Source organism: Podarcis cretensis (genome assembly GCF_951804945.1).
Source record: "Podarcis cretensis genome assembly, chromosome: 13".
Taxonomy (NCBI): Eukaryota; Metazoa; Chordata; class Lepidosauria; order Squamata; family Lacertidae; genus Podarcis; species Podarcis cretensis.
In genome coordinates, this window is record NC_137182.1 from 57,451,947 (window position 1) to 57,472,992 (window position 21,046).

Here is a 21,046-nt window from a genome sequence, read left to right on the forward strand (position 1 = left end):
TTCCTATCCTCTCTAGGCATGCAGCTGTCTTCTTTTTACAAAAAGCTCACCCTCTCTTCCCACTCTGCATCTTCTCTCCAAAGCAGGAGTCAAGGAGGAACCTCAGTCACTCTGCACACACTCAGAGGTGCTTTATTTGGGGGTACTCTCTTGGCCATGGGTAGGCAAACTAAGGCCCGTGGGCCGGATCCGGCCCAGTCGCCTTCTAAATCTGGCCCATGGACATTCTGGGAATCAGTGTGTTTTTACATGAGTAGAATGTGTGCTTTTATTTAAAATGCCTCTCTGGGTTATTTGTGGGGCATAGGAATTTGTTCATTCCCCCCCCCAAAAAAAAATATAGTCTGGCCCCCCACAGGGCCTGAGGGACAGTGGACCGGCCCCCTGCTGGAAAAGTCTGCTGACCCCTGCTCTAGGCAGTGTGATGCAGCAGCATTAAAAAAGCTACTGCTCTTTCAGGCTGCATCACCAGAAGTCTAGTGTCCAGATCAAGCTCAAGGATGCTGACGAGCTGGAAGGTGTGCAGAGGAGAGCAGCCAAGATGATCCAGGGTCTGGAACCCAGGCCTGGTGAGGAAGGGTCGCAGGAGCTGGGGATGTTTAGCCTGGGACAGAGGGGACCGAGAGGAGAGATGAGAGCCATCTTCAAGTATCTCAAGGGCTCCGGAGGGCAGGAACCAAACCAAGGGATTCAGGTTCGACCAGGTGAGCCTTGGGCTTCCTTCCAAGACTAGGATTGTGCGACAGGAGACTCATCTGGAAGACCTTTCTCTCTTTTTGAAATGCTTTGCCATCGGCTCTCGGCAGGCGCCACCCAAGTCTGCAGCCTGGCTCGGGGGCCCCTCCGCCTCTCGCGCTCCCCTCCGGGCCCCCCACTCCTCTCCCGCCCCTGCTCGAGAAGCCCCTCCGCTCCCTCGGCTGCTTCTTCCGCGGCCCATCAAGGGCCTGAATTCCTCCTGGCCGCTCCGCGTTTCGCGCTCCCTCCCTCCCCTTCTCTCCCACTCAAGGGAAAAAAAAAAAGGCCAGAGGCCGACAAGGCGCGCTTCGCGCAGGCGCGCTTCGGAGCCCCGCCCCCGGGCCGGCCCAGCGTCGCCCGAGCGCCTCCCCGCAGCCCGCCGGCCTTCGCCATAGAGACGCTTCGGAGGACTAGAGTGGCACTTCCCCCCCCCTCTAGTCCGCAGGTCGCTTCCGTCGGAAGTAGCGTCTGGGCGATGCGTTTGGGCGGAAGAGGCTATGCTGGGGGAAGCGGCCGCCCGGGGGGGGGGAAGGGGGAGCTCGCCCCGACCCCCCCCCCCCGCGGACCCCCCTCGCCCTCCCGGCGGCGCTGACCTGCAAGGGGCGGGAGGTCTTTCTCGGGCCCCCCCCGAGGTGCCCGCTTTCTCGCTCAGTCCGAGGGGAAGGGCAGCGCGGCTCAGTGGGCGGAGCAGCTGCGCGGCAGGCAGGCCGGCCGGCCGGAGCTCGCAGCTTCCAGCTCCTCGGCGCCCGAGAGGCCTCTCCCGTCCCGTGGTCTCCTGCAACTGCCCTTCCTCCAGAAGCCGCCTTCTCTCCAGCTGTGGAGGCAGAACATCCCGGCCAGGAGCCCCCGCTAGCTCTCTCCTCCTGCCCAAGTTGGTTTCGTCCTCTTTTAAAGCGATCCAGGTTGGAGGTCCTCAGGGCCTCCTGCAGGAGGGAGTTCCGCAGTTTAACCCTACGGTGTGAAGAAGGGCTTTTTCTAATCTGTCCTGCATCATCCAGCGTCCAGCTTCATTGGGCGTCCGCTAGGCGTCCTTCCTTGGAGGAATGTCTCTCTCTCCCCACTCCTGCAACACCCCCCCCCCCAAAACACACCAACGCTTTCCCCCAGCCAGCGCAGTTTATTTGCAAAACACACAACGTGGAGTCGGAGATGCTTTGGAGGCAAATAATAATAAAAAAATATATAAATAACATAAAAATTAAATAAAGTGCAATGGAATGGGGCCCTTTGGCCTGAGGTGGCAGGAGGGGCTGGGGTGGAGGCCTGCCCACCCCTCTCCCGTGGATGTAGCAGCTGCCAGTGTGAAATGGGGTGGGGTGTAAGAGAAATCTGCCCCCTTCCCAGTCCTCAGAAGTGGCACAATCCAGTGTGATCCAGAAGATCCGCAGCAGCAAAGGTACCCCTCCACCAGCAGGGGGCAGCACAGATTCGTCCCATAACCATAGACCTGTAGCGTTGGGAGGGACCCCGAGGGTCATCTAGTCCAACCCTCTGCAATGCAGCTGTCCAGTGGGTGTACAGTGGGTGTACTGTCAAGCTCCAAGGTTTAGCAGCAGCAGCTGATTCCTGATCCTCAGCATGGGGCAATTGGGGGAGCTGCCCCCCCCCAGATGCTTGGCCTCATTTGCACACACCGTGGAGGACGAAGTCAATGAGGTTGGGGGTATGTGTCCCCCATTTTGAAGGAGCAAATGTGGGGAGGGGGAGCAGCCAAAAACCCCAGAAGGAGAGTGGGAGATGGCACAGTGAGGGGGTTGTCTCATGGGGGGGGCTGCAGCTCTGAGCCCCCACAAGGGAAAGGGAATAGCGGAGAGAAGTGGAAGGTCCCCCCACATTTATTGGGTGTGCTGAGATTTTTCCTGGGGGGGTCACATGCGCGGCTTTTATTCCATGGGGGGCAGCACTGGGGCGTTTGCAGGTTTGGGAGCGGGGGTGACAGGAGGTTTGTTCCCTTGCAAGGCAGGAGGCAGCGTCTCCCTTTTGGAGGAGAGCAGGGAAGGGGGTGGGGTCTCTGCCCCCCACCTCACGTGACGGGGGCCACCACCAGCACCTTGCACTCCCGCTTGGCAATCTTGTCCAGGGAAAGGGCAGCCTTGTCAGGGGGCAGGTAGAGGGGGCGCCCCACAGGGGAGCCCACGGGGGGAGTGATTGCTCTGCGCTCCATGACACTGCCTGACCTGTGGAGGGGGAGAGAAACAGAGGCCTCAGTGGGGGGGGGGCAGGGGGGCCTTGGCCGACCCCCAGGAGAACCCAGGAGCCCTGCCTCTCTTGTCTGCCCCCTTCAGCCCACCCTCCTCCACTACCCTTCCTCCCGGGTCCCCAAAGAGGAGGACACAGAACTGGAGTGTTGCTCCCAGTGGTCATCTAGCCCAACCCCCGGAGTCCTGCCCCTTCAGTCAGCCTCCTTCATTACCCTCCCTTCCTGTTCCCTGAAAGAGTGAGAATCATGGATTGTAGAATTGGAAGGGACCCCACAGGGTCATCTAGCCAAACCCCCTGCACCCACCTCATGAGGTGGCCCCTGGCCGGCTGCTGGTGGGAGAAGCTCTGCGAGCGGCCCAGGCTGGCCTGGTGACGCTCCACCAGCTCCCGGACAGCCGGGCTGCCTGGGCTGCTCTTGCGGGAGACAGGCCGGGCCTCGGGAGGTGGGTTCGAGACGCTGGCGGTGAACTGCAGCTTCAGCTTCATGTGCTGGGAGAGCTTCCGGGGAGCAAAGAAGGAGAAAGAGAAAGAGGTCCATTCCTTCTGCAGCTGGGCAGTGTCAAACAGAGCTGCTGCTGCTGCTTCCCAATAGCAGTGGACTGTAGAGTTGGGAGGGAGCTCTGAGGGTCATCCAGCCCATCTCCCTGCAACTCAGCAGGTCCAGAAGGAAGGGCTTGGCTGCCCATCAGACCAGCCTGAGCACAGACGCCAGCAAGGTCCTCCTCAGAGCCCCACAATCCCATCTCCACTCTGCCAGAAGGACATCAGAAGGGCCTGCTGGGCCAAAGGGGCCCATCCAGTCACAGACCCTTAGAACCATAGTGTTCCAGGGCTGAAAGGGACCCTGGGGGGAATCTCAGCTCAAGCAGCCATGAGAGATGACCAGGCAGCGTCTTCTCTCAGTGGCCAACCTGATGCCCATTGTGAGATTCCCGCAAGCAAAATCCAAGCACAATAACCACTCTCTCCCTGCCTGTGGTTTCCAGCAACTGGGGCCACCTTGCAAGAGTAGAACTCTGGAACTCACTGCCACGGGAAGCAGCACTGGCCATCCACTTGGATGGCTTTAAAAGAGGGTTGGGCAGATTCATGGAGGGGGCTGTGACAGCTACCAGCCCCTGGGAAGATTTGGGACAGATGAAGGAAAGTCCATCTTCCTGCAGGGTCCTATCCTCTCTTAATGCCATCCCTCTTGTGGGAGGGAGTTCCACAGGTTAACTGTGCTGTGCGGAGAAGGTCTTTCTTTTACCTTTCCCAAATCTGCCCGCGTTCAGCCACAGCATTGTCAAGAATCCCCCAAGGGCCATGCAGCCCAGCCCCCCCCCCCCCCCCGCAGAAAGGAGCCCCAGAGCCCGGATGGAAGCATGTGCTGGTGCACAGGGGCTTCTTACCTCGTACAACCCGGCACGCAGCGCCTGGAAGGTGACGCAGAAAGTCCGGGCGCTGCCCTTCCGGGAGAACCCCAAGTTGTTGAGCGGCGTGTGGCAGACGATGGCATCCTGGGCGTCCTGGATGGCGCGCCGTTCCTCGCGGGACAGCTTCTTGCCTGGGGGGTGTCAGGAAAAGGAAAGGGCAGCAGCCTTGTCCCACCTGAGATGCCCCAGAGAAGCCCATAAGCGAGAACCACCAGCTCCCGCTTTTGCGGGCAGACTGTCCCTGAGCTTGGAGGCTCTGTTCCCTGTAAGCATGGCCCAGGAGCTCTTTGTCATCCACTTGCTCATGCTCCAGCCCCCCTCCCCCCAGGACCAAGACAACTCTTCCTGGCCGGAGAATTGTAGAGTTGGAAGGGATCCCCAGTGGTCATCTAGTCCACTGCTAAAGAATCCCTGAGAAATGGCTCCCCAGCATCTCCCTAAAGACCTTCCAATAAAGTATTTCCAGGCAGGACTCATAGAATCATGGAGACTCAGGGTCATCCAGGGATCGCAGAGAAGCCCTGCCTCTCTCACCCGCCCCGTCAGCCAGCCAGCCTCCTCCACAGGGAAGAATCATGGAATCATAGACCCCAAGGGTCACAAAAGAATGCCTGACAGGTGGCGATCCTCCAAGGAAGGAGAGACCGCCATAGAATTATGGAATGGTTGGGCTGGGTGGGGGCCACCAAAGGTCATCCAGCCCAGCCCACCATGCTCTCACCAGCAGCCGCACTCTCTGGAGTCCACACCAGACGCACAGCCAGGAAGTCCTGCAGGTTGTTGATGAGGGTGTAGGTGACGGTGAAGCGGCGGTGAAGGGCGACCGGAGACTCGCACTCGGCTGTCATGACGAATCGGGGGCGGGCCAGGCGGATGCTGGGGAGCCTAAGAAGAAGAAGAAGAAGAAGAAGAAGAAGAAGAAGAAGAAGAAGAAGAAGAAGAAGAAGAAGGTGAAGAAGACGGCACCCATCTGGCTGGGCTTCCAGAACATATAAAAACATAAGAAAGAATCAAACATTCAAAGCATTTAGCAGCTTAAGGGAGTAAGGGAAGCTGTGCTGAGTGTCAGGGCAGGGAGGTGCAGGGAGGTGCAGTCAGGGGCAGGGTCCTGCCCCACCCCACCCCACCCCACCTGGGGGGCCAGGTCCCCTTCGTCCCTGGGAACATGAGCGCGGAAGTCAAGATGTGGCAGCAAGATGGGCAGCCAGCAGCGGGGAGGCAGCGTCCATCGTCTTCATGAAGTTGAGAGGAACCCCAAGGGCCATCTAGCCCACCCACCCCTGGCAGGGCAGGAATCGCAGCTCAAGATTTCTGCATGACTGAGAGAAACACCTTGTGGACGAAGTGGGTGGAGGTCCAGCCAATTGCGGGTGGGCCTTCCCCCCTTTGCTGCTGTCACTCTGTGACGTGACCAAGTCCAGTAGCCCTGTATTTCCTTCTCTTCTTGCAGGACTATGCCTGATCCTCTTTTTTTAAACCATCATATGGAGGTTTTGTACAGACTTCCCAACCTTCCCTTCCATGGCATTCTTAATAAACCTAGTTTTGGCTGCATATTGATTTGTAACTCCACCCTAGTTTTCTCCTTGTAGTCCTTCGTTATATTTGTTGTTTATACACCCCCTACTTGTAGATTGATTTTAGCATCATATTTTTTTAAATATTTCCCAAAGCTTTCCCATCCCTTTGTTTTCCCCCCATCTTCGTTTTTTATTTTGGCTGTGAGATTTGTGAGTTCCGCAAATTCTATTAGTTTCTGCAGCCGTTGTTCTTTAGCTGGAATTTCTTTTCCTTTCCAACTTCTGGCATGTTCTAGTCTGGCTGCAGCCGTCACATAGAGGAATAGGTTATGAACCTCTGTAGGGATCTCATCTCCAATCATCGCTAGTAGAAAAGCTTCTGGGTTTTTTGGAAACGTGATCTGGAGAATTTTTATAAGCTGGTCATAGACTATCCCCCAGACCTTTGGGGCAAGTTTACACTGCCCTCACATATGGATAAAGGATTCCTCAACCTCTGAGTATTTCCAGCAGAGGTTAGACCCTCATCTGTAAAACTAGCAAGATTATTGGGGGTCAGGTTTCACCTGTACAGCATATTTTCTTTTATCAGGTAGCAAGCCAAAATATTAATAATTTTGTTCCATAGCTTCTCCCAGGCTGAAATTTCAATGTTTCAATGTTGTGTCCAGTATCAATAGCCCAGTGTATCAATACTTCCTTGACCATCTTGTCTTTGATCTCCCATTCCAGTAAAATTTGATAAAGTCTAGATATTAGTTTTTTATTATTTCCCAATACTGCTTTCCTGAATTCTTTCCCTTCCAAAAAAACCTTTGTCTTTATCTTTCCTAAAGTCCTAGTGCATTTGAAAGTACTGGAACCAGTCTGGAATCCAGCTTTGCTCCTCTTTTGTTTTTTAAAGTCCTATAGAGTCCTCTTTGATTTCAAGGAGGTCCCTGTATGTACCCCAATTGTTACTCAGCTTTAGTTTTTTAACTGCAACTGTCTCCCTAGGGGAGATCCACCAGGGGGTCTTCCTTTCTAGGAGGTCTTTATATCTCACCCACACTTTATATAGATTATTCTTTATCACGTGATTATGAACTCTCTTGTGAACTTTGGCTTTGTCATAGCACAGGCAAGTGTGTCATCCATACATCAGGTCGAATCCTTCCAGGTTCAGAACATTTGTGTTTTTCAACTCTACCCACTCTTTCATCCAACATAAACAAGCCTCTTCATAATACATTTTCAAGTCTGGGAGCCCAAATCCACACCCCCTATTCTTTATGTCAATTAAAATTTCATATTTAGTCCAGGGCTTTTCCCCCTGCCAGATTAAATTAGCTACGTCCTTTTTCCATTGCTTTAAGCAGTGAGTGCCACTAAATACTGGAAGGCCTGAAACAGAAAAAGCATCTTGGAGAGAAAGTTCATTTTGATCGCAGATATTCTCCCTAGAAACGAAAGCTTCATTCGGTTCCATTTCTCAAGATCTTTTTATTTATTTATTATTATTTAAGAAATCAGGGAGGGGTGAGGAAAACTTTTCGAGGTCTTTTTAAAATTTCAAGCCAAGTCTCTACATACTTAACTTGAAATAGGTTCAAGTTTCTGGGTCAAACCACACTCCCAAATATTTGACTTTCTTTTCTGCTTTGATATAATAATAATAATAATAATAATTTATTATTTATACCCCGCCCATCTGGCTGAGTTTCCCCAGCCACTCTGGGCGGCTCCCAATCAGTGTTAAAAACAATACAGCATTACATATTAAAAACTTCCCTGAACAGGGCTGCCTTAAGATGTCTTCTGAATGTCAGGTAATTCTTTATCTCTTTGACATCTGATGGGAGGGCGTTCCACAGGTCGGGCGCCACTACCGAGAAGGCCCTCTGCCTGGTTCCCTGTAGCCTCACTTCTCGCAATGAGGGAACCGCCAGAAGGCCCTCGGCGCTGGATCTCAGTGTCCGGGCTGAACGATGGGGGTGGAGATGCTCCTTCAGGTATACAGGACCGAGGCCGTTTAGGGCTTTAAAGGTCAGCACCAACACTTTGAATCGTGCTCGGAAACGTACTGGGAGCCAGTGCAGATCTCTCAGAACCGGTGTTATGTGGTCCCGGCGGCCACTCCCAGTCACCAGTCTAGCTGCCGCATTCTGGATTAATTGCAGTTTCCGGGTCACCTTCAAAGGTAGCCCCACGTAGAGCGCGTTGCAGTAGTCCAAGCGTGAGATAACCAGAGCATGCACCACTCTGGCGAGACAGTCCGCGGGAAGGTAGGGTCTTAGCCTGCGTACCAGGTGGAGCTGGTAGACAGCTGCCCTGGACACAGAGTTAACCTGCGCCTCCATGGACAGCTGTGAGTCCAAAATGACTCCCAGGCTGCGCACCTGGTCCTTCAGGGGCACAGTTACCCCATTCAGGACCAGGGAATCCTCCACACCTGCCCGCCTCCTGTCCCCCAAAAACAGTACTTCTGTCTTGTCAGGATTCAACCTCAATCTGTTAGCCGCCATCCAACCTCCAACCGCCTCCAGGCACTCACACAGGACCTTCACCGCCTTCACTGGTTCTGATTTAAAGGAGAGGTAGAGCTGGGTGTCATCTGCATACTGATGAACACCCAGTCCAAACCCCCTGATGATCTCTCCCAGCGGCTTCATATAGATGTTAAAAAGCATGGGGGAGAGGACGGAACCCTGAGGTACCCCACAAGTGAGGGCCCAAGGGTCTGAACACTCATCCCCCACCACCACTTTCTGAACACGGCCCAGGAGGAAGGAGCGGAACCACTGTATAACAGTGCCCCCAGCTCCCAGCCCCTCTAGACGGTCCAGAAGGATGTTATGGTCGATGGTGTCAAAGGCCGCTGAGAGATCCAGCAAAACTAGGAAACAGCTCTCACCTTTGTCCCTAGCCCGCCGGAGATCATCAACCAGCGCGACCAAGGCAGTTTCAGTCCCATGGTGAGGCCTGAATCCCGATTGGAAGGGATCCAAATGGTCCGTTTCCTCCAGGCGTGCTTGGAGTTGTTCAGCAACCACCCGCTCAATCACCTTGCCCAAGAATGGAAGATTTGAGACTGGGCGATAGTTGGCCAAATTGGCCGGGTCTAAAGATGTTTTTTTAAGAAGCGGTTTCAGATATCATGTCTGATCATCTTTTCAAGGTCCCTTACCTGTAGTGGGTGTAGATGCTGGCGGTGAAAGGCAGCTTTGGGGTTGACCACTGGACCACAGCGATGAGAGGGACTTCCAGGCCCTGCGATTAAACCAGAGAGCCATAGGATGGTCAAGTGGGAAGGGACCCTGAGGGTCATCCAGTCAAACCCTCTGCGAGGCAGGAATCTCAAACAAATCAGGAGGGCATGCTGCATTTTTCAACTGGCAACTTCCAAAAATGAGGTGCGCAAAAATGAGGTGTGACAGGACTTAGGAATTCAAGAGATATTTTGGTTAAATTAAAGCAATTTAGTTCTGCTTGGTTAGTAAAACATGTAAAATGCCCTAGAGATAATTAAAAATGAGTGTCAAGTACTTGCAGTTATATTATATACTAAAATTATTACTTTTATTTATATAGTATGCATTGCATATTTTATATTACTTGTTGCCTACCTTTCAGAAGGCAAAATTAAAAATTATTTGGTTTTCTGAGAACAGTTTATGTGCTTCTTAATCAAATATAGACTTACCAAGCTAACTGTCATCCAATCTCCCTAAAATAATAGCAGATATGGATTCCTCGCACCCAAATATATTTTTAAGACCCCTCGCTGCAAAAATTAAGTTTCACCCCTTAAAATTATTGGCAGGCAGGAAATGATTGGCAGACATGCTGGTCCTACCCACCCCATGCAGCACATCCCGCCTCTCCCCCCATGGCCCCTCCTTCAAAGAATCCCAGAAGGAAGGGATTCCCAAGGGACATTTAGTCCAATGGCTCTCAGACTTCTTTCTCTGGGTCAGATGTTCAGAACAAAAATGTTCTTGCACTGCACTGAATTTTTTATGGATAAGAAATACAAAAAGAAGCAGCTCCAGGCAACTACTTTGTAGTGTGATCACGGGACACCTAGAAAGCATAAAGCAATGGAGCTAGAGAAAATACATGCATCCTCCCCAAAATATATTTATAAATGAGTCTATTCCATATGTACCTTCAGGAGGTATACAAAGTCAGTGAGAGGCGTGAGCCTGCCTTTGCTGGGCAATCTCATTTATCTTAGGCCTAATTTGAGACAAAGAAGCCCTCCTCTCCTCCTTGACACAAAGAAGCCTTTCTCTTCTCTGATCTTTCATATTTGTCAGAGTTGAAGAACAGCCAGTGCTCTCGAAGAGAGGCTGGGATACTGTTTCTGGTCGTATATGCCACAAGAGCCCAGAGGCATGCTCCCGTGTTGCATTTCTCATGTTTTGGCAACAGAGAAGCTGTCCATGTTTCTCATTTATATGAGGTCTAATTTAAGGTGGACAAACTTTCATCTCGTCAACACAAAAGCCTTACTCTTGCTCTTGTTTTGAAAATATACCTATCTATATTCTGCAAATAAATAAATAAATGTTTTCCAATTCAGCTCTTGCCTTGTTATCATTAGGCTCAAATTTAAACAATAACTGTCAATGCAGAAATTGATTTTTTTTTTTAATCAGCAGTGCAATTAACACTAGCCTGAAACTGGCAACAATTTATGGAATTCCCCCTTGAAGTCTGGCTAAATAATATTTGGAATGGGGCTGTATCAGAATGCCTCACTCATCCCAGAAGGGGAACGAAACGCGCTGCAGGGAGACCTGCTTTCGGTGAACTTTGCTTCCTTTCTTTTCCTTTATAAATGAGACAGAAGATACTTTTATTCCACCCCCAACACCAGAACTTGTGGAGAGGATTGCTGAATAGATAAGGCATCAGTAAACATATTGCTTGTGTAATGCATTCGAAACTTAATAAGAATGGACCACTGGACCAAAGAACCCCTTATTTTCTTCATACAAGACTATCCTATCCTGCCCTGAAATGTGAGATGCTTCTTGGAGAAGCCCAGTGTCTGCCTTGAGGAGGTGGCAGCAATCCTGGCAGCAAGGCAGACCCCCCCTGATCCCCCCTCCACCGGGTGCCAGTGGGGTGGGTCCCAGCCGCGTGGGCAGACCCTCACCTCCTTGGCGCTGTCTGGCGGGGGCTGCTCGGGGGCCTGCAGCTGGAAGAGGAAGTTCTGCTCCTCCAGGGCCCGCAGGGAGCAGGGGCAGGAGGCTGTGGCCGAGGGCACCCGGGAGAAGGAGGCCATGGACACCTCACCCGACTGGTGGCTGGAGAGAAAGGGGGAGAAAGAGGGGTAAACAGGGGAGGAAAGAGGCCCCCACCTTCCAAGACTCCTGCCTCCATCCCTCCAACTGCCCCGTCCCTGTAGAATTGTAGGACTGAAGAATTTGGAGGGGTCCCCAAGGGTCATCCAGCCCAACCCCCTGCAATCCTGAGTAAGCTGCGTCAGCAGCACTGAAGTGACCTCCCCAAGGCTGTGTGTCTGGAGGGCCTGGGCTTCCCAGACGACAACACCCCCTTCTTGGCCTGGCTGATGGGCTCCAAAGGAAAGCAGAGCAAGATGTTTGCCACCAGCTGGGCTGCAGGAGTTGCCAGAAGGAGGCATACAAAGCACCAGTGGTCCTGGGGGTGTGGAACGCTGCCCGCAGGGGCATGGTGTGCGCGCCCAGGAATGTGGTGTGCTGCCTGCGGGGGCGTGGCGCCAGCACCCCTTTTCCTCCGCCAGTGCAAGGCGCCATGCAAGCATCTTAGGGACTCTACTCTGGATTTGCATAGGGTTTACTCCTTAGCCATTTCTTCCCCCTCAAATATCCTGCAAGGCAGCAGAGGTTTAGGATCAGAGTTTTCCTTCCCTTAGAGGGGCTCCCTTCCCAGGCGGACGAGCCCCACCTGCCCCTCACCTTCTTCATCCACAGCAGGAGCAGAAACTGTCTTCTTGACCGTTGAACCCCTTCTTGATCCCATCTGCTCAATCTACCAGAGCCTGAGGGCACACAGGGGAAGCCCCTAACTCTCTGGGGGTTTGAGACCCATTAGCCAACCTCACCTGTCTGAGCTGGCCAGTCGAAGACACTCCCAGAGTGTGGCTGCTGTCACCTGCTGACAGCTTCTAGGAGCCACAGGTGAGACCTGAGTGCAGGGTGGGGACCAAAGGTCAAAAGCCCCTGAATGGAGGCCTTTCCAGGCCACAATGGCAGATTGGGGGGTCACCAGCTCCAGCTGACTGCCCTCCCATGAACTGTTCCCTTACCAGACATCATCAACCAGCAAGACGGACCCATCTGGCATCATAGGAAGGTAACTGGTGTTGAAATTGGGCAGGATCCGCACATCCCACACAGAGAGCTCCTCCTGCGAGGCTGCATTCAAAACTGGAGGTGGGGGAAAAGAGGGTGGGTGTGCAAAAGATTAAAGGCAGGGGAAAGGTCCTGGGATCCAAAGATGGCGTGCATCATTAATCTATGGAACTCCCTCCCACAGGAGGCAGCAATGGCTGCCCACCTGGATGGCAAGGACTGGACACATTCATGGAGGAGGAGAGGGCTACTGGTGGCTTCTAGTCAGGAGTTCAACTCCTCCGAGGGAGTCCCTGGATCATCAGCCTGGCGGCCCCCATCATCACAGCAGGAATGTTGGGGGTGGAGAGAGAGAGAGAAACCGTGATCAGCTGGACTTTCCAGGACACCTGTGTGCTTGATCAAGCAGCTTCTTCTGATGATCCAATGGAACCTCCAGGTCCAGAGACAGTCTATCTGGATTTCCTGGTTCCAAGGGGCATTTGGCCACTGTGAGGACAGGGTGTTGGCCTAGGTGAGCCCCCCTGGACCTGATTCAGCATGGGTCTCTATGATCTTGTGAGGAGGAACCTAGAATGGGGCCCTCCTTTCACTCTTCCCCATATTAGATGCTTGGCTGGTCCAGTGTGAGAAGAGAAGGCTGGACTCCAGGTGGGGCCTGAGCCTTGGGCCTGAGCCTGCAGGTGCTCAGCTCTCCAGAGGTTCTCTGCACCCAGCCTTCCCTTAGAGACCCTCCAGTTGGTGGGGGAGAGGATGTCGGTCCTCCAGCCCTGCTTACACATATGGGGGGGGGCACCATCCCCAGGAAAGGGCAGAGCCTGGCCATTGGCAGGTCCCTGGAAGATGGAGAGGCCCCCCGCCCCCATCATGCCCCTGCTCCAGCTGCTCCCCACATTTCCCCCAAATGCCCCCACGTTGGCTCTCCCCCCTGCTCCCTCCATCCACGCACCTTTTAGTACCGTCAGGTGTTTCCCCGACACATTCAGGGGTTGGCACTTGAGCTCCGGAGGGGGCAGGACGGTCAGCATGGTGCTCACTGCAGGGAGGGGGTCAAAGGTCAGAGGGTGATACCCGCCCCACGCACCTAAGAGGAATTTTTGGGAAGGCAGGTGGAGAGAGACCCCCACGCTCCTCTCAGTTCAGAGGTGCTGGGGGGAGTGGGTTCTGGGTCTTGAGCGCTCACCTTGCGCCTTGAAAGCCCCCTGCTCTTCCCGGAATGTCTGCGAGGGGGCCCGATCCTGCAGGATGCTGAGGTACCCGCGCTCCCGCACCTCCGCCTTCTCCTGGTCCCGCTTCCAAACCGTCACCACGATCTGGAAGCGCAAAAACGATCCGTGGGTGTTTAGAGGGGTGGGAGTGGGGTGTCCACCCAGGTGCGCCTCCCCCTCCTCTCCTTTCCCCGCCCGGGTCTCACCTTGGCCTTGACGGTGGTGGGGGGCAGCTTGTCCAGGCAGATGGTCAGGGGGAAGATGACCTCGTCCGTGGACACGATGGGCTCTTCCATGGGCACCTGCGCGGGCCGGGAGGGAAGCGTCAGCGGGCCGGATCCAGATTCCTCCCTCCCGCACGGCACTCCGCCTCACCGCCCCGCCACCCGCGTCCGCTCCGGGCCTTACTCCTGCGGCGGGTCTCCCGGGGGTCCCCTGGCCGTGGGTCAGCAGCGCCCGGCAGTCGCGGAAGAGGCTCCCCGGGGCCGTGTCCTCGTCGTCTTCGCGGGTCGGCTCGGGCTCTCCGCCCAGCGTCGCCTCGCCGCCCAGGCTGGCCCCGGGGCTAACGCTGGCCAGGGCAGAGAGGGACCCGGCCAGCTCCCCCCAGGGCGCCCTCCCGCCACCCTCCCCACCGGCGCCCCCGGGCCGGCAGCGAAGCACCAGCAGGAAGCGGACCGTCTCGCCCAGGTAAAGGTGGTTGCGTCGCGGCAGCGCCCGGTAGCGCCCGGGCTCGCCCAGCAGCACCTCCCGCGCCGGGAAGGGCACGGCCGGGAAATACATGAAGTAGTCGCACTGGGACTCCATAGCAGGTGCAGGGGGGTCCACATCCGAGGGGGGCGGAGGAGAGGGAGCCCCACAGATGCGGGGACGGAGGGCGGATTCCCGGCGGGGGGGGGGGGAGAGATCAGCAAGGAAGAGGGAGGGGGAGGGGGAGGGAGAGAAGGAAGGGAGGGGGGTTACGCTCGGAGGGGCAGGGGGATCCGCCTCCGAGGGAGGTGGAAGAGATGCGGAGCAGAGATGGGGAAAGGGGGGCAAATTCTCGGCGGCGCGGGGGGGGGGGGCAAAGATCAAGAAGGAAGAGCGAGAGAGGGAGGGAGGGAGGCGCCGGTGCGGCGGGGGGGGGGGCGGGGGGAGGCCGGGCTGTGCGGCGCGGCGGGGCGGGGCGGGGCGGAGCGAGCCAGGAAAGAAGGAAGGAGGAAGGGAGAGAATGAAAGAAAGAGGAAGGGGGAGGAGGGAGGGGGGAGAGGGGATGCGCTCCCCTCCTCCTCCTCCTCGTTGGCTCTGTCGGCCCCTCCCCTACGGCAATGCTGCTCCCTCCGGGGACCCTCGGCCTCGGGGCTGGAGTCTCTGAGCAGGTGCCAGGGACTCCCCGGAGGCGGGCAGGCGAGCGCGGCCCCGGGTGGGACTGGTTTCCCGGGTGCCTCTGCAACATCCCCTTTTTTGCGACCGCAGCTCATTCCTGTATTCTTCTGGTGCATTTTAATGGAGAGACGCATTTGGCCTCATCGTTGCATCCACGCAGGTATTAATAATTGCGTTCCTCTGCGGGTGATATGATCGTGAAGGTCAGAACAACGGCAATAAAGGAGATCTCGCATTCGCGATGGATTCCTGGCGGGCGGTCCATGCCTCCTTCCGCTTCCTACAGGCTCCTGGACCCCTTCTGCCCCCTGGAGGGTCATCTGCGGGGTGGGGGATGGGGCAGAATGCCAGAATATTTGCCGCATAAAAACTCCAGGATTTGATCGGGGGGTTGCAGGGGGTCCCAGAGCGGCAACTTTCAGAGGCAGAGATCCTGGGGGTGCAATAGTGAGCCTAGAGGCTCTTCCTGACTTGAGCTGGCAACACACCTGCCTGGAGCAGCTTTCGCACTCATGGCCTGCTGGTGGGCTTCCCTCTGCCTGGTCACAGGATGCCTGATTCAAAGCATCCTGGTGGTCGCATCCAGGTGTTGTAGGGCTCTTCTCCTATTGCCCTAGTCCAATGGGGCTTCCTCAGGTGCCCTTATCCAGCCCTCACTCATGTGGGGTTGGCATTCTGGGGGTGACCCCCACCCAAATTGTGGGATGCTCTTCCCAGGGTGCTCCACCACACACCTTTCCAGAATCCACCAAAGACCTTTTGGATAGTCCAGGCCTTTGCAGGGAAACTGTATCTCTCCTACATTCAAGCGCTGCTGCTCTCATGACCTGAGCTGTTCTGCGTCTTAATGCTCTGCATCTTTCTAGGGTTGCTTACAGATTCATAGATGCACATTCACTTGTGAGGGAACGAAAATATATGAGTGTGCGGAGCAGCCACAAGAAGTCCAAGGAATGGACACTTTGTCATCCTCAATTAGAGGTCAAAGGGCTTCTGTGGATGTCTTCTAAAATCAGAATAAAGTTATCCCTTATGATGAGGATAAAATAAAGCTAAAGGATAAAATATTTATGCCCCGCCTTTTTATGTGCGTGTCTGTACCACACACACGTTTATTAACAACATACAATCCCAGTGAGAACTGCATAGCACCAGCTGTTTCATTAAAAGCAGCCATTTATCCAAAGCCTGTTGGAACAAGGTCTTCACCTGCCAGCAGAAGGGCAAGGAGGGAGCCAGTTTGGCTTCTCTAGGGAGGGAGTTCCAAAGTTGTCTGGCAGCAGCCACCATGACAAAGCCACCTGCCAAGTCTCCACCAAGGGTGCCTTGAGGATGGCAGGAGCAGGAAAAGGGTCTTCCTGGAAGATCTCAAAACCAGGGCAGGTTCCCATGGGGAACAGGGTCTTTGAGACAGCCTGCTTCTACGTCAAAAGCGGCACTTTGACTTGTGCCTGGAAAAACTGTAGACCGGTCATTGGGACTGTGGCAACCCAGTAACCAGCCCTGGTCAGCAGTCTGGCTGCAGCAACTTGGGCCGGCTGACGTGTCTGAGGCAACTAAGGCAAGTGCAGCTGTGGCCCAGTCGGGCATCTCAAGGACCCGGCGCAGGTGCCCTCCTGATGCAATATATACAGTGCATGAGCTGCTGGGACAAAGCAATGGGAGCTCACCCTGTCATGTGGATTCGAACTGCAGACTTTCTGGACCTTCTGATTGGCAAGCCCAAGAGGCGCAGTGGTTTAGACCAGTGCCAGCCTCGTCCCTCGGCCTGAAGTGAGATGAGCACCGCACCCCATAGTCCCATTTGTCTGGATTTAACTTTTGGAGCTTCTGCTGCTTTTACCATCACGTTGCCATACACCTGTGTTTGCCCTGACATTTTGTCAATTCAGCAAAATTCCCCCCTGACACCATTTTTGCACCCGGAAACCAGGACCTGTCAGGAATGGTCAAGCCTAGCCATGATGCTCCCTGGGTGTCCCTGCCTTTCAGTCTCCCTCACAGGGGGGTTGTACATCCATCCCCTTGGGCTCCTTGGAGCGGCCACCTGTCAGGGATGCCCGAGATGAGATTCCTGCATTGCAAAGGGTGGGGCTAGATGACCCTTGGGTCCCTTCCAACTCTGATTCTAGGAATACAGATGCAGTAAGTAATAATAAACAAACAAACAAACTCCAGGTCACTGCTGAGCAACTCCAGAAATGCAGGCAGGAAGGATGGAAAGAAGATGAAACGTGGAGCACACCAAGCAGCCAATAGCATTTCAATCTATTGAAAAAGGACCAAAAAGAAACAAAAAAGGATTTTCCCCCTTTAAAAAAAATGGTTAAGAGTAACATCCTTGAAAAAGAGAACAACAAACACCAAGCCCTAAACTGCCTTGGGGTGGGATCAGTGGATCCAGCCGTGTCATAAGTGCTGGGAGGAAGAGCCCAACAGCGCCCACTGCTGGTGGGAAGAAGCTCCACAGTCCCCAATCGAAACTGATCAATGGTGGCTTGGGTGGGGGAGGGGAGGTTGGACTGGGGGTCTTCCTTTCCCTCCAGCCCAGCTAGCAGCTCTTTGTATGTGGCCTCCTTGGCTATGGAGAGAAGGGAGCAGCCTTGGCCAGTCTGGTGCCTTCCAGACATTTTGAACTATAACTCCCATCATGGGAGCTGTAGTCCAACGTGTCTTGAGGTCACTGCCTGGATGAAGGCTGGGGCTGTGGCAGCTGGAGCCTAAAAGACCAAAGGAATACCTGCTGATGTGCAGCCTCTCGCCTCCAAAGGATGTCTTGGGACTCCCTGAGGCCTGGGTGCCCAAGCACCCACAAAATTCCCCACAAAGGGGCTGGGCACCCACCAATTTTGGTGCCAGGGCCCTGCATGCTGCATGGCACCCACGGCCCTGGGAACCCATGATCATAGGGCCAAGTTGGCACTCCTGCCTTGGCATATAGGACCAGGTGGGCATCTGTCACCAGCCCCTTGGGGCATGCTGGGGCCCATGAACACTTCTGGCTCCCAGGAAACACATGCCCTCCCCCCACCCCACCTGCAGGACCAGCCTCAGCCCCCAGCCAAAGAGCCCCCCCCCCTCATGGCCAGAGCATGCCCGGCTCTGCCCTCTAACCAGCACCAATTGGCACCCAAGATTCGAAAGATGGCACCCAAGATTCGAAAGGTGGAAATCTGCCCCAAAATCTGCTCCGACCATAACCCAGTGAAGATGGATATGAAACTAACACCCACCGGTTCCTTTAGATGGAGAATGAATGACACCTTGTTTAGAGACTCTGAAATTGTGAAAAAGGCCCAAAAAACACTAAAAGACTACTTTGAGATAAATTTGAAGACTACCGTGGAGAAAAGAGTAATCTGGGATGCAAGTAAAGCCGTAATGAGGGGGTTTTTGATCCAGCAAAATGCTATAAAGAGGAAACTTCAAGAGGAGAAGAAAGAAAAGATTTTAGAGAAAATTAGAGAAGGCGAGAAGAGATTAAGGACTAAACCTAAGTCACAGGACATTCTACGAGAAATTAAATTACATCAGGCACAATATTTGAAAATGGTTAACCAGGATATAGAATGGAAAATTAAACAAATGAGACAAAAAACCTTTGAATCGGCCAATAAGTGTGGAAAGCTGCTAGCTTGGCAGCTGAAGAAAAGACAGAAATTAAATACTGTTACCAATCTTGAAGTAAATGGACGAAACATACAAAACCCACGGGAGATTCAAGACTGCTTCCAGAGATACTTTAAACAACTGTATTCACAAGGGCCACAGAATGAGATTAAAATCGAGAAATTTTTGGAAACAAATGGATTACAAAAAATTTCTCAAGAGAATAAATTAATATTGAACGACAAAATTTCTGAACAGGAGGTTGAAGGTGCCATTAAGAACCTGCAATTAGGCAAGTCTCCAGGCCCGGATGGGCTAACCTCCAAATACTACAAAGACATGAAAGATTACTTAATTCAACCTCTAATGGAGGTTGGCAATGAAATTATGGAAGGGAAAAGAGCGCCGGAGTCGTGGAAAGAAGCTTACATCACGCTTATACCGAAAAATGAGATAGAAAAGACACAACTAAAGAACTACCGCCCCATATCCCTACTTAATGTGGATTATAAAATTTTTGCTGATATTTTAGCTAGAAGATTGAAAAAAGTTTTAGCAACAATGATTCATAAAGACCAAGCTGGCTTTCTCCCAGGCAGACAATTGTCAAATAACACGAGAAACTTAATTGACATTTTAGAAAAGCTACAAGTTAATATAAATACAAAAGCTGTTTTAATATTTATTGATGCGGAGAAAGCCTTTGACAATATTTCGTGGAGCTTTATGAGGAAAAATTTGCAAGGGATGGGGGTTGGAGAAAGGTTTGGAAACGGTATAGGCGCGATTTACTCAGAACAGAAGGCGAAATTAATAGTGAATAATGCAGTAACGGAAGTAGTTAAGATAGAGAAAGGGACACGACAAGGCTGCCCAATTTCCCCTTTGCTTTTTATTTCAGTCCTGGAGGTCTTGCTGAATATGATTAGAAGGGACCAACAGATTCAGGGTATACAGGTCGGAGTTAAACACTATAAACTTAAAGCCTATGCAGATGACCTAGTACTGACGCTACAGGAACCAATCCCTAGTTCTAAAAGAGCACTGGAAATAATACAAGAATTTGGTCGGGTGGCAGGTTTTAAATTGAATAAATCAAAAACTATGGTTTTAGAGAAAAATTTGACAGCAGTAGAGAAGGAAAGGTTTCAGGAAGAAACAGGTTTAATATTGGTGAAAAAAGTGAAATATCTAGGGGTGAACTTGACTTCGAAGAATGTAAATTTATTTAAAGATAATTATGAGAAGTGTTGGTCAGAAGTGAAAAAAGATCTTGAAATTTGGACAAACTTGAAACTTTCCTTACTGGGTAGAATTGCTGTTATCAAAATGAATGTATTGCCAAGAATGTTGTTTTTGTTTCAGACGCTACAAATCATTGACAAAATGGACTGTTTTGAGAAGTGGCAAAAAGAAATTTCTAGATTTGTCTGGCAGGGCAAAAAGCCCAGAATAAAATACAAAATTCTTACTGACGCAAAGGAAAGAGGGGGGTTTGCCCTGCCGGACTTTAAGTTATATTATGAAGCAGCAGCTTTTTGCTGGCTGAAGGATTGGCTACTTCTTGAAAACACAGATATTTTGGATTTGGAAGGATATGATAACGTTTTTGGGTGGCATGCATATTTGTGGTACGGTAAGGCTAAAGTGTACAAGACATTTAAAAACCATATTGTCAGGAAAGCATTGTTTAATGTCTGGATGAAATACAAAGATTTATTGGAAAATAAAACCCCTAGGTGGCTCTCACCTATGGAAGCAAAGGCCTTAAAAAAGCTTAATATGGAATCTAATTGGCCAAAATATTGGGAAATTCTGGAGCAGGAGGGAGATAAAATGAAATTGCAAAGCTATGAGAAACTTAAGGATAAGGTGCGAGACTGGTTACATTATTTTCAAATAAGAGAGGCCTATCATTTGGACAGGAAAATTGGCTTCCAGGTGGAAAAATCAAAGTTGGAAACAGAATTGTTAGAACCCAATGCTAAGATATTGTCGAGAATGTATAACTTGCTGTTGAAGTGGAATACTGAGGATGAAACGGTAAAATCTGCTATGATAAAATGGGCACAAGACGTTGGTCATAACATTATGTTTGTTGACTGGGAACAGTTGTGGACCACCGGTATGAAATTCACGGCATGTAATGCCTTAAGAGAGAATATTATGAAAATGATATATAGGTGGTACATGACCCCAGTCAAACTTGCAAAAATCTACCATTTGCCCGATAATAAATGTTGGAAATGCAAAGAAACTGAAGGGACATTCTTTCACCTTTGGTGGACGTGCCCAAGGATCAAGGCTTTCTGGGAGATGATATATAATGAACTGAAAAAGGTATTTAAGTATACCTTCTTGAAGAAACCAGAGGCCTTTCTTCTGGGCATGGTCGGCCAATTGGTGCCAAAGAAGGATAGAACTTTCTTTATGTACGCTACAGCAGCAGCAAGAATACTCATCGCAAAGTATTGGAAGACACAAGATCTACCCACTCTGGAAGAATGGCAGATGCAAGTAATAGACTATATGGAACTGGCTGAAATGACTGGCAGAATTCGAGATCAAGGAGAAGAGCAGGTGGAAGAGGACTGGAAGAAGTTTAAAGTCTATCTACAAAAACACTGTAAAATCTTTGAATGTTGAGGACATTGAAAAGGAAAGAAGGGGTT

At 52.3% G+C, this 21,046-nt stretch overlaps 1 protein-coding gene across 1 annotated transcript; it reads right to left on the reverse strand.

Moving 5' to 3' along the window:
• Nucleotides 1-1,832: 1,832 nt before the first annotated feature.
• TRAPPC14 (trafficking protein particle complex subunit 14) lies at nt 1,833-14,464 on the reverse strand. The gene is made up of 11 exons (XM_079951933.1): nt 13,812-14,464; nt 13,610-13,705; nt 13,379-13,508; nt 13,145-13,231; nt 12,150-12,270; nt 11,016-11,166; nt 9,039-9,121; nt 5,074-5,237; nt 4,329-4,483; nt 3,242-3,435; nt 1,833-2,912 (listed from the first exon to the last, which is right to left on the reverse strand). The coding sequence occupies exons 1-11, from the start codon at nt 14,205-14,207 to the stop codon at nt 2,759-2,761; spliced, it is 1,731 nt and encodes a 576-aa protein (XP_079808059.1). The 5' UTR covers nt 14,208-14,464; the 3' UTR covers nt 1,833-2,758.
• Between the last annotated feature and the right edge of the window lie 6,582 nt (nt 14,465-21,046).